Source organism: Ostrea edulis, chromosome 6, assembly GCF_947568905.1.
Source record: "Ostrea edulis chromosome 6, xbOstEdul1.1, whole genome shotgun sequence".
Lineage (NCBI taxonomy): Eukaryota > Metazoa > Mollusca > Bivalvia > Ostreida > Ostreidae > Ostrea > Ostrea edulis.
Window position 1 is genome coordinate 51,795,990 of NC_079169.1, and position 14,081 is coordinate 51,810,070.

General features: G+C 35.3%; 1 protein-coding gene across 1 annotated transcript; it reads right to left on the reverse strand.

Annotated features, from left to right (window-relative positions):
- Nucleotides 1–63: 63 nt before the first annotated feature.
- LOC125645777 (translocating chain-associated membrane protein 1-like 1) lies at nt 64–10,558 on the reverse strand. The gene is made up of 12 exons (XM_048871596.2): nt 10,348–10,558; nt 9,132–9,195; nt 8,739–8,854; nt 7,654–7,770; nt 6,836–6,891; nt 5,563–5,647; nt 5,196–5,266; nt 2,793–2,903; nt 2,396–2,467; nt 2,121–2,192; nt 1,464–1,600; nt 64–380 (listed from the first exon to the last, which is right to left on the reverse strand). Exons 1-12 carry the CDS (start codon nt 10,471–10,473, stop codon nt 289–291), a joined length of 1,119 nt encoding a protein of 372 aa, XP_048727553.1. The 5' UTR covers nt 10,474–10,558; the 3' UTR covers nt 64–288.
- Between the last annotated feature and the right edge of the window lie 3,523 nt (nt 10,559–14,081).

A 14,081-nucleotide genomic window follows, 5' to 3' on the forward strand; every position in this document is an offset into this window, starting at 1 on the left:
GAAGCTGTATATATTGTAAATAATAACCAGCCAAACAGCCAAGTCTGACAGGTAAGTCATGAGCTGTGCAAGCAATGATAACTTTATTACATAAAATCCTTAACACTACAAAACAACTTGCTTTTCTCTGCTGTGCAAAAATCTAACAAATTTGAAATCAAAATAATAAATTCAGATCCTTTTTCTTAAAATTCCATATTGATAATGTCGATGATGATTATCCATTTTGATAATGCAAAGATGCAGTCTGTAGTTTGCTTAGTACTTGTCCGTATGGAGACTGTGATGTTAGTTCTTCTTGCCCTTCCTGGCCCGGATTCCGTTCTCCGTGGCAGTATTCTGGTCGGCCTCTGGAAGGGAACTAATATCCTCATCTGAAGCTACAGAACATCAACAGTTTAATAGGAAGGAGAGAAAGAGGAGAGATAGTTAAAATTCCTTCATCAAGGTAGCTCATTACACCAAGATTTATACGTAATGATGCTATGTCACAAGATGGTGATTTAAATGTTTTGCGAAATTATTTGTATCCATCAAATTTTATGTCCATCAAGCTCAGTGGGTATTGGGTTAGTGACCTGCAGATCCTGAATTCAAATCTGCCAGAGTCTTTTTTTCTCCTAAATATGTATTGAAACAAAGTTTTGAAAATTGTGTTTTATTCAAAATTGCATATTTCATGCCTTTCTGACTAATGTACTTATCATATATCATCATACATGTATCTTTCATTATCAAATTATTTCGTGCTGATTTTAGAAACTCTTTAAGGAGGTATGCTACACCAGAGAAATTTGATGTACATGAAAAGTGGAGGATATGTACAACAATATTTTGAAGTTGAAAATTTTCAAATTTACTTAATTTTGTCAAAAAATACAGTTTTAATAGAAGGTAACCTGAAAAAAATTTAAAACCCCTGCTGGACTCGAACCTGCGACCTACAGTTCAGCAGTCGGTATTCTAACCTACTGAGCTACTCGGCTAGGCATTTAAATGGAAAAGAGAAAGTCAAATATTGCTGATATCGATTTTTTCATCCATGTTTTTATAGGAAGTCAGCCATTATGACAATGTAGAGTACTACCTTAAAGATGTAGTGAGCCACCTTCAAATTCAAAACTAGATCCCCCCCCCCCCTCTTTTCTTGTTAAATGTTGATTGGAAAATACATGAAAGTACTTAAAATTAAACCTTCTGCTCTCTTGAACATTGTACATTATGAGACCGCTTTCATGACCAAAACAAAAACAAAACTTCTATTTCTAATTTTAAAATCTTTCACAGTGAGCAAACCCGGTTATAAACCTATGGACAATTTGAGCACACCCTGTAAACTTGAACAGTATGGACAATTTGAGCACACTCTGTACAGTGTGGACAATTTGAGCACACTGTGCAGTGTGGACAATTTGAGCACACTCTGTACAGTGTGGACAATTTGAGCACACTCAGTAACTTACCTTTAGATCGGGTTTTCTTTGGAGACCTGAGCTTTCTGGAAGCTGCTCCACGTTCTCTCATCCGACGGAGATGAAAGTTGATAAAATTCCACATCATCCAGGCCTGCAGTAGACAGACAGCAGCCAGACAATTTATCCTACAAAAAATAAATATTCCATCACTGACTACCAACCTTCTGAAATGTCATTTTCAGGTTGCATGTATTTTCTATAAATGATTTTCAAATAAAATTAAGGTTATTCATATCAAGAATCAAGTCATCAAACTTTATATAAATTAAATAAGGAACAGATTGTCTAATTGTGACATTAAATTTCCACAGTGACACTAAATACAACCTATGTTGGGAATGCTCATTCAATGTGTTATTGGATGAAGTATTTTGTATATCGATATTAATATCTGATCATCTGTGTGTTGTATAATTGCATGTCTTCAGTACTTTGTCTATTACCTGATCATCTGTGTGTTGTATATTTTCATGTCTTCAGTACTTTGTATATTACCTATCATGTGTGTTGTATAATTTCATGACTTCAGTACTTTGTCTATTACCTGATCAGCTGTGTGTTGTATATTTTCATGTCTTCAGTACTTTGTATATTACCTATCATGTGTGTTGTATAATTTCATGACTTCAGTACTTTGTCTATTACCTGATCATCTGTGTGTTGTAATTTCCTGTAGATACATCAATGCTGGGTTGATTGGTCTGTTCTAAACCATACCTATAGCAACAAACATCTTTAATAACCAGTATGGATACAAAACTTGCAACCCTTGTTAGCACACAAAAATAGCTATCACAATTGTTTCTCTGTATAATAAACAGAATAAACATTAGACATAATCTAATTATAATATAGCATCATATTTCCTGCTTAATACTCAAGTTCAATATGAAGTATTTTGAATAACATTTTGTACTTACCAGAAAGTTAAGACAGACAGAGTTATAGTTCCTAGTCTGACAAGAACAAAGAGAGCATTGAACACCAGGAATCTGTAAACAAATGGCAACTTCAATTAGTGGCATACAAGTTTGCTATAATGCTTGGAAATACTGTTAGAAAAGTACTGATTTTATAAAACCCCTGGTTATTTCCAAGTTCAAACAATTTTCACTGGACTTGAATGCAACCCCCCCCCCCCCCCCCCCCCCCCCATTCTATATAATCGCATGTCAAGGCTAAATGTTCTTTCTCTGCAGTTTAAATTTCACAGTTACGGTCAATGGAGAAAAATAAAACCAAAATCTAAATTGCAACAAAAGTATGGCTTTAATATTCATGTAAGTCTTCACTTGTTTTCTTCAATGGAATACATACCCGTGGTTAGCTAAGTCGGTCTTTTCAGCAAAGTACAAAAGTCGAGCGAGATGGAAGACGAATTCTACTGTGTAGTGAAGGACAATCATGCACAAGGCTACTCTGTTGAAACTGTGTGTTGAAAGAAAAGAATAGTGTCAATAAGGCACAGTACTGAGATAATCAATTCATAAAATAGACAAAATTCCTGCTGGCCAGGACTGGGATAATATAAGTACTATCAAAGGATGTGTGAATCAAATATCTATCAACTAAAATCAGATTTACATGTGAAAAAAATCTACAAAAAGCCAATTGTATTTCTTTCAGTTATTTACAGCGAATTACAAAAGACCGGTTGAGTTTTCAATTGCCTGCTGGATTGATCAACAGACTTTACAATTTGGTCAGCAAAGTATCACATTTGGTCTGAATTTAGGTCACAAAGTTACTCAGGTATGACAAAGAATTGACAACTTTTTTTTCTCAGTGTGAGTGACAACCCCATAAATAAGATAATTTAACACTTCAGTTTTACTGATTATTTCAGGAAAAAGAATTTCTCTAATTGTATAAGTTAATAATTTCTTTGTTAAAATATCTCTCCATCTTATTTTTTTCATGGTTATAAGCTGAATAGGTGTTGTAAAATTCCCAAAGGTAGATGTGCACTAACCAACCCTAAAAACTATAAATAGAATAGAACTCTGAACTTAAATGGTTAGCTATAATAACAAAATTTCATTGACTTTGAAAAGGCTTTTGGCCTTTGGAAGATACTCAAAACATATGGATGCCCAGAAAAATTCATTAACATCATCAAAAGTTTTTACAACAACTTTTCATGCAGTGTCATACATAACAACACACTGACAAACTGGTTTAACATAACAAGTGGAGTACGTCAGGGATGCATTACAGCACTTAAATGGACTCCAGCAGAAGGAAAGAGAAGCAGAGGAAGACCTAGAGAGACATGGAGAAGGACTATAGAAAGTGATATAAAGAAGATGGGAAAAACCTGGAAGGAAGTAGAAAAGATGGCTATGGATAGAAACAAATGGAGGGATCTGGTATCAGCCTTATGTGCCACCGGGCACGAAGAGGATAGGTAGGTAGGTAGGTATAATAACAATAATTCTATTGGTCAGAAACAGTAACAATAGAAGAGTTTTCTGGAAGTTTTCTTTGTGTGATATGAATGGAATGACCTCAAATATAGATTGACAAACAGATAAATGGTTCATGTACATGTGGACACTTTGTGAGATGTCTAATGAATTTTTTTAAAAAGTGAAATTGATAAGAGTTTATTAAAGTTCAATTTAATCAATAAAAAATTGTATTTGAGAGAGAGAGAGAGAGATAGAGAGAGAGAATACACCCTTTTCTTTACTTAAAGTAATCAAAAGTATTTTTGAAAGAAAAATATAATCAAATTTGATTTTGTTCCAAATTTATTGATTTAAAAACACTTGAAATAATGTTTCAAATGAGAGAGAGAGAGAGAGAGAGAGAGAGAGAGAGAGAGAGAGAGAGAGAGAGTGCACCTTTAATTAAACATGTTAAAGTATTCAAATGTGTATCTGAGAGAGAAATATATTCAATTTGATTTAATTGATGTTCACTTTGGAAAAAAATTCCTAGGGAAATAGCTGCAAAAGACACTGAAATCAACTCAGATTTACCTGTAAAAGCAATCTACGCTTGAGTAACTTTGTGACCTAAATTCAGACCAAATGTGATTCTTGGCTGACCAAATTGTAAAGTCTATTGATCAATCCAGCAGGCAATTGAAAACTCAACCGGTCTTTTGTAATTCGCTGTAATGTGCAATGATGACAAGCACAAACCAAGTCTGTAGCGTCGTGTAATAAACTGAACAAGATTAGTTTAGTTTAATCTATTGAAACCTTGAGAAACATCTCATTTGTATAGTACAGTTATAAAATAATCAAGTAACAATTTACTAGTGAGGGAAATCATATGAAAAGAACCATGTGAACAAAGGGGAACAAGCACATAATATGTTTACATGTTTCTTAGGCTCAGTGTCTTTATCAACCTTTATCTTTTGCTATATCACATGTTTTTCTATTTCTAAAGTACACTTAATGTTGTTGTAAAAATGAATGGGATTTTTTCAAAAATCAAATATCATGATTCACATTATATGGAGGCATCTGCATGAAGACCTGCATTCCTAGACTAAACCTGCTGTATCATGCCAGACCCGGTGCTGGCAGAATGTTTAACACTGCTACTTACAGACCTGGTGCTGGCAGAGTGTTTAACACTGCTACTTACAGACCTGCTGCTGGCAGAGTGTTTAACACTGCTACTTACAGACCTGGTGCTGGCAGAGTGTTTAACACTGCTACTTACAGACCTGGTGCTGGCAGAGTGTTTAACACTGCTACTTACTTTAAAAAGAAAGCTCCTGAAATGAACACAAGGTACAAAACTGCATACTGAATTCTCGATGACATTTCATCCTGTAAAAATAAAAATTACTATCTCCTGACAAGAAATTTAAAAACAGATCTGTATGATAAATAAGAAATATGTTATCCGAAATTAGACTATTTAAGCATTTCCTGCATATCATTCCAAAGATTTCACCATTCTGAGTGAAGTTCTTCAATTGCAGTGTATATTATCCCCAATGTTATATCTAGACAATAAATCTGTTAATGCCAATATTTTGTTCCAGCTTTCATTAAAATGTTATATCTATTTCCATTTACAAGCACTTAAAAAACCAACAAAAAACCAAACCAACTAAACTTACCTTCTTGACTTTTTGAAAATAAAGTTCCGGAAAACAGTGAATCCAGTAGGAAATTTGCATGATGAAGAAAAACTTCACAATAAACCTGTTCGACAAGAAAAAATTAAAATTTGCATGAAGAAAAACTTCAAAATAAACCTGTTAAGACAAGAAAACATTGACATCTTTCAGTTTTAATTCATTCAAAGTTTTAAATTCATCACATGATCACAAGTATAAATCTGTTTCAGCACAATGTTTCTTGTTCTTATGTTCGATTTGAGACATTTCAAATTCAGTGTTGAAAACAGAAAAATATCCATGTACAAACGTACATGTATGACAGCCGACTATAGAAACGTATCCGGGACTTACGAGAGCTGACTGTACAAACGTCTCAGAAACTTACAAGAGCTGACTGTACAAATGTATCCGAGACTTACGAGAGCTGACTGTACAAACATCTCAGAAACTTACGAGAGCTGACTGTACAAATGTATCCGAGACTTACGAGAGCTGACTGTACAAACGTATCTGAGACTTACGAGAGCTGACTGTACAAACGTATCCGAGACTTACGAGAGCTGATTGTACAAACGTCTCAGAAACTTATGAGAGCTGACTGTACAAATGTATCCGAGATTTACGAGAGCTGACTGTACAAACGTATCAAGAGACTTACGAGAGCTGACTGTACAAACGTATCAAGAGACTTACGAGAGCTGACTGTACAAACGTATCTGAGACTTACGAGAGCTGACTGTACAAACATCTCAGAAACTAACGAGAGCAGACTAAACAAATGAATCCGAAACTTACGAGATCTGACTATACAAACATATCAGAGACTTACGAGAGCAGACTAAACAAATGAATCTGAGACTTACGAAATCTGACTATACAAGCGTATCAAAGACTTACGAGGGCTGACTATACAAATGTGTCTGAGACTTACGAGATCTGACTATACAAACATATCAGAGACTTACGAGAGCAGACTAAACAAATGAATCTGAGACTTACGAAATCTGACTATACAAGCGTATCAAAGACTTACGAGGGCTGACTATACAAATGTGTCCGAGACTTACGAGAGCTGACTGTACATCGTATCCGAGAGTTACAAAAGCTGACTATACATACGTATCCGAGACTGACAAGAGCTGACTAAACAAACGCATCCGAGACTAACAAGAGCTGACTATACAAACATATCAGAGACTTATGAGAGCTGACTATACAAACGTATCAGAGATTTACGAGAGCTGACTATACAAATGTTTACGAGACTTACGAGAGCTCACTGTGAGGATAGTCTTCCCAAAGCTGGTTGATATTCACAAAACTTTCCTGTAAGAGATCAACAAGTATTAATTGGATGAGTGAGAAGAGTTTGTTTACCCTCTTAAATATAAAATATTTTTCACTTCATCTGCCTTTTTTTCATTTAAAGGGACTGATTCACGATTTCCCCCAAAATTTTCTTTTTCACTTTTAATGATAAAAATCTACTGTCTAATGTGTTTAAAAGAGTTCACATAAAAATTAAGGTTATACATTATCAAAGAAGCTCATTTTAGAGAGTTTATTATTTGTTTTGTAAACAAAGATTGCGGTATGTTATTGTTTATGAAATTGTCAAAAGAAATGGATATCGATCTAAGTTTATTATATCTTTCAAATTTCGTAGCAGTTTTGGGGTAAATGTGTCATCTAAAAGTTAAAATTTGTGACTATGCAAAATAAAGATGCTTTATATTACAAAATCAATATTTCACATGTTTGTTTGTATACATAAAAAGACTCGAGTCTTTGTTTACATAACACAGATTTAAGGCTAAAATATTGCTTTAATTCTTGCATTCAGAAGGTCAAAATTTTGGCTGTCAATATTAAATGAGTTATATTTTTAATGTTTACCATCAAATATAGTTTTATCAAAAATCGTGAACCAGTCCTTTTAACAATATCTTTTTATTATGAAACCAACACAGTACATAATAAGTCTTTTCTGATAATAGTGTCCTATAAAACTGAGGGACATTACCTAAAAAATGACTAGTACTTATATCACCAATTCTGGACATTCTCCTCCACATGCTGAAATCTTACCTTGATAATAATGTCTGCTCCCCACACTGCAGAAATACCGTAGAATGCTAATAACTGTCCAGACTCGTTAAACTTGCTGTGCTTAACTTTAGATAAATGCATCTTCCTGTTAAGTTTCTGGGGAAAAAAAAGAAAAAGATAATAGCATTAATTTGATCAACTCTATTTCTGTGTATGTGAAACATACAAAATTTCTACTAAATAATTTCACAATACAAAATGCATTATTACAGTGTATGAAGTCTGCATATTTTAAAGTTGATATCAAAATATTTTTAAATGAATACGTTCATGGTATAAATTCATTGTCAAATGATCATCTCAGTGAGATGATAATAAGCTATTAATGGAGGTACCCGTCTTTTAACATGTTAAATTTGGATCTAAGTGATTTTATTCTTGACCAGTGACTTAACATGTCAATGTGTATCTAAGCGATTTTGTTCTTGACCAGTGTCTTAACATGTCAATGTGGATCTATTAAAGCGATTTGTTCTTGACCAGTGACTTAACATGTCAATGTGGATCTATTAAAGCGATTTGTTCTTGACCAGTGACTTCACATGTCAACGTGTATCTAAGCGATTTTGTTCTTGACCAGTGTCTTAATGTGTTCAATGCGGATCAAAATGATTTTGTTCTTGACCAGTGTCTTAATGTGTTCAATGCGGATCAAAATGATTTTGTTCTTGACCAGTGTCTTAATGTGTTCAATGCGGATCAAAATGATTTTGTTCTTGACCAGTGTCTTAATGTGTTCAATGCGGATCAAAATGATTTCGTTCTTGACCAGTGTCTTAATGTGTTCAATGCAGATCAAAACGATTTCGTTCTTGACCAGTGACTTAACATGTCAACTTGGATCTAAGAAATTTCGTTCATCACCAGTTCCTTAACATGTAATAGGTGGATCTTGGAGATTTCGTTCTTGATCAGTGTCTCAAAATGTTCAATGTGAATCTAAGCCATTTCGTTCTTGACCAGTGACTAACATGTCAATGTGGACCTAAGTGATTTTGTTCTTGACCAGTGTCTTAACATGTCAATGTGGATCTAGTTGATTTTGTTCTTGACCAGTAACTTACGTCCAGAATGTACTCCTGGATGACCGCATGGACGACGATGCAGATGAGGAGATAGAAGAAGACACAGAAGAGGTCTGTCAACCCCACCATGTAGTTTGTCACTTCATCCCCCGTGTCTGGTCAACAATAAAAATATATCAACCAATGCATCATAAAAACAAGTCATGGGAATTCAAGGAAAATTAGACCAGCATCTCAAATTCATATTGTTATATTATTGGAAAGAAATTGGAGCAAGTATCAAGCAACATAAATTCACTTCAAACATTTTTCTTTCCAGTTATTGCTGTGATACATGTACAACTGCAGTAGTTAATTACCTCTTCCTTGATCACATTAGCCACAATCTACGATACACACAGCGATAGATGGATAAGAATTAGAGTTACTTACCATTGTTGACTTTAGTGACATTGTGCTGTAGCGTTACAAAGAGAGATGCCACTGGAGCTGTTGCCTGAAAAATAAATTTCATTCTTGTATAACATTACCAATGTATAAACTTGGAGCAAAAACTGATAACAGTAATAAAAGTCAATTATTTCACGATTTAAACATCTAAATTTAGCTCTGTAATTACGATGTAATCCAACTAATAGAAAGGTTCAACAGCGGTCCTCCTTATTCCTCTTTAGTAACTTGACCTTTTAAATATAACCATGAAAAATCAATAGAAGCTCAGGCCAAGGTCCTCATTATACAAGTGGTCAACAAAGTGGGGCATCCTCTAAATTTAGAATTTCCCTACAAGAGGCCTCCACCTTGTATATCAATAAGAACTAGGTGTTTTGAGTGATGTAGCATTCACACAAGTGCCATTAAAATCAGATACACATTCCTGTACAAAATGAATTTACTTTTACATTTGATTAACTGTGAAAAATCAATAGAAACTCGGGCCCACATCCTCATCATTACAAGTGGTCAATTCTTGTTTAATAAGTTCAGCTTAAATCTGGTATTGATTGCAATCAAACAAAGACACATTTAAGATATTTTAATATCTTCATTTTTCAACTATATTGAGAGGAAACGAAGACACAATAATGTTGGCAGTTTAATTATTCATATATATATATTTTTAAAAATCATATTCTTTTTAGGCAATGTTAAGCCAGAGACCTATGTATACAAATATTTCACCACCAAACCGGCTGTCGGATATTATCAAACTGACAAACAATTATGCAACACCAAGATGGCATTTAATTTTGGGTCAGTGGAATCAATTCATTTTCACAACTGAAAACATACATTATATTTGCAATTTATAAGATTTGTGGAAAGCCTTTTAAAGAGACTTATCATTAAGTCTGAAGTATGTTAATTAGCTAAATTGTTCCGAGATGACTTCGAGAATTCTGGTAGTCTAGATGTACACATTCTCGTTTAAAATCTGTGCCACGTCATATATTTATGATAAATTATCTACTTTCTCATTTAATTACATATAATCACAAATAGGACGTCTGCTGCAGTGTTGATATTTTTCCATATCTGGACATTTTAATGCTACTTTATCCACATGCACCTTAGCGGAACTCGGCTATTGCCAACATATGGTACAAGTATAACGCAGACACACTGACACTGTCACAGACATTGATACCTGGAACATCAGTCCAATGACGAAAACCATTGCCACGCATGACACAATGTCTGCATGATTTTGAATAAAGAATTCATGGCTGAAAACCGGTGGGTTCTTGGTGCTTCTCTGTCTTCGCATTCCCATCTTTCCAGCAGCTTGACGTGCAGTCGATGTGGCGATAATATCCCGGCGTAAAAAAAGGAAGTTGACGGCGTCTTACCCAGAATGCATTGTTGGCTTCACTTGTCAAAAGTCACGTGATTAAGACACAACCCCCCCCCCCCCCCACCCCCCCTTCTTGATTCGTGAAAACCACATTATGCTTAGACATGTTAACAATCGACAAACAAGAAATTGAGAAGCGGTCATTTTCTCGGACCAAAGTTTTCGGGAGTAGATATAGGTTACTCGTAATGGTATGGGTGTAGATGTCGTGCAGGAAATGCATCCCGAATGGGAGGGGGGGGGGGGGTAGGAATGCACAATGAATATTTGGACGTATTTTCTGGTAACTTTGACAATATAAATCAATTACAAATTTTGGATGAATTTTTGCTTCTATATTTCAATTTTTTCATTGGGTAGACACGAAGATGGAAAGAGAAACACCGTTACGGCGGTCACCCTTGGCTAGGGACGATCTCCGAAGATGGATAAATGAAAGTGGCAAGAGGCAAGGTCCCATTCCACTGATAACGGATTTAAGCATTTTTAAATGCCATAAAAAAAGACTTGAGGGAACATTTTAATCCCCTGATTCAAAGTTTAGCCTAGTCAATGAATATTTAAGTGTAGCGGTCTTGAAGCGGATTCGATTGCCGGTGGCCAGATATAGCTCAGTTGCATTTTCTTCCTTCTTGTTACATTTGGTGCCGTACGTAGACCAGCCCCTGGAACTAACAGGTGGAAATGTCTGCCGGGTTCGATCGCCAGTGGCCAGTTACTGAGTTAGCTCAGTTGGTAGAGCACCTTACTAGAGATTCACGGGGCCCGGCCACGGGGTACGAATCCCGGTGTGGTCCGTTGCATTTTCTCCCTTCCTGTTACAAAAGCAATACAAGCTAGGATACAGAAAATTTTGAATATGCACAGCGGGGTTAAGGTGTCCCGGGTAAAATAACAAGTAATAACAGCATATTCAAATAAAAGTAAAATTCTTTCAAGCGTCGCATATTTTTAGTAAAAATCGTTTGTCAATACATTAACAAACATCGTATCACGTGGGGAAATCCTTTGCTTACCTATTACGTCGTCACACAAGTGACGTAGAGCTATTTTTATCCGCTAGACTTTTAGTTGTTTATCACCTCGTTCCTGGTGAAAGATGCACTCAAATCATTTGCAGCTTGGGCTTGATATGTCGACATTAATATGGTAAATTTAAAGAGTGATACGGATCGGTACAATATCCTCTCAAATATAGCAATTTCCATAATCTCAACTCAAATGTTGGGCATTTTCCACATTCACATCCAAATCGTATCTAAACGAGGCAAAATATTGTACCTTCCGTATCAAAATCCTAAATCTGCAACTAGTTACCTTTCTGAATATGCCTAGGTCGAAATAAAATATCGTCATCTTTCACCTGTAACGAGTCGATATGTACATGCGTTGGTTTTCTTTATTCTAAATGACAATACACATCGGGGGTGATATCAAGGTCACAAAGTGGTGTAAAGATTACTTTACAGTCTTTCGTTCACATATTATATATAAATATATGAGACTTATATATTATTGAAGAAATTTAGGGGGGGGGGGGGATCAACTGACAAACAGATTAAAACACATACAGTTTGAACACTAGATAACGGCAATAAATAGCGAGAAAATATTATGACATTTTCCCCGCGATACAACTATTTATTATATACCCATCAATGTATCGTTCGTTGATACTGTGGATTTCACAGCGTGTGATCCGGTTTTCCGGATCACCACACTGTGGTTTTCTGATTCCGTATCAGTATCCTCTGAAACTGATGCCGTCACAATGACGTCACAATGCATCAACGCAACGTTATTTGTGGAAAATATTGACCGCGTCACAAAACAAAACTACGTACACAAAACATAATTTCATGGTATGTCTGTGTTTTTGATCATTTGGATTACATTTATCATCTTATAAATATGGATTTAAAATGCAGAAGGGGGTATATATAATAAATTTATCATTACTACAGTAACTTGATCCGAAGAGTTGGATCACGTCTCGTTGACAGGCGCGGATCATCAGATCAAACTCGACGCTTCGCGTCTCGTGTGATCTGATGATCCGCGCCTGTCAACGAGACGTGATCCAACTCTTCGGATCAAGTTACTGTAGTAATGATAAATTTATTATATACCCCCTATGCATTTTAAATCCACATTTATATGATACTAAATGTAATCCAAATTATCAAAAATACAGACATACAGTGAAATTATGTTTTGTGTGCAATTTTGTTTGTGATGCGGCCAATATTTTAAGAAAAAAACGTTGCGTTGATGCATTGTGACGTCATTGTGACGGCATCAGTTTCAGAGGATACTGATACGGAATCAGAAAACCACAGTGTGGTGATCCGGAAAACCGGATCACACGCTGTGAAATACACAGTATCAACGAACGATACGTTGATGGGTATATAAAGACCTGTACGTCGTGACGTACTTTTATATTGTGACGTCATATAGTATGAAGTGCACCGAGGTACATTTTATGATGATTATTTTAACTTTACTCGGGACACCTTAACCCTGCTGCGTGCACGAACAATAATTGGACATAGCAAAGAAAGCTCCGTATCTCCTATATGTACCTCGACAAATGACATTCAAATTTTTGTTGACAAATAGAAATACCTCAGTAGAGCATTGTTAACATTAAAAATGGAAAAATATTTAACAATTTTTAGCTCAAATCGTGTCCATGCCCCTTTCAAGGACAGATATATTACTTTCTGACAATTTGTTAAACTCTTTCTCACAAGTTTTAAACAAATATAAAGATTTTTTGGGGGACAGCGGGGAGGGGGGGGGGGCAATCTTTAGCCTATTAATTAACAAAGTTATTCATTGAAAATTTAAGCTACTAATCTTCTCTTCGCTGCTGTGGAAAACTAATCAATCCCTTGACTGTAATGGTGAATGGTAATAGTATACAAAGGTGACCCTAACCAGAAAGTGTGGAGATAAGCATAGACGACTTAATTATGCTTTTTAGACATAGACGATTTAATTTTGTGTGTGAAAATTATGTGTAGGCCCGGGCTTTTGTGCTACCGTTTTGTGCTACCCCTGTAAAAAAAAAAAAAAAAAAAAAAAAAAAAAAAAGGGGGGGGGCATCTTCGATGTACATGTATAGCCAAGGATGACGTTCCACGGTATTGTGAGAAACACCGTGGAGCATCACCCTTGGCTAGAGAAGATGAATTAAGGGGGGGGGGGGGGTATGTACATTATGAAAGGTGAATTAAGTTAAGGTAATTTTAGCTCTAAATCTGAAAAAAAAAATTACTTTGCTTTTTAAAATGTGCTATTATGATGGTTTTGTATGTAACTTTAACCACAGTCATTGATGAAATTAAAGCTAAGATTAAGATGTTCTCAAAATAAAGATTTCGGTTCTATTGAATATGTAGCATTGGTACGGGAAGACAATAATGTAATTTTGCTTCTTAGGATAGGTTTGCTAACACAAAAATAATAACAAAAGTTTATGAACCTTATTTTTTTTCGTCATTGAAATAGTAAATCACAAT

Coding starts and splice junctions, on each gene's coding strand:
- LOC125645777 (XM_048871596.2), bottom strand. CDS start 10,473: ATGGGAATGCGAAGACAGAGAAGCACCAAGAACCCACCGGTTTTCAGC. Junction 8,855..9,131: donor TGTCACTAAAGTCAACAATG/GTAAGTAACTCT, acceptor ATTGTTGACCAG/ACACGGGGGATGAAGTGACA. Junction 1,601..2,120: donor TACAACACACAGATGATCAG/GTAATAGACAAA, acceptor TATTTTTTGTAG/GATAAATTGTCTGGCTGCTG.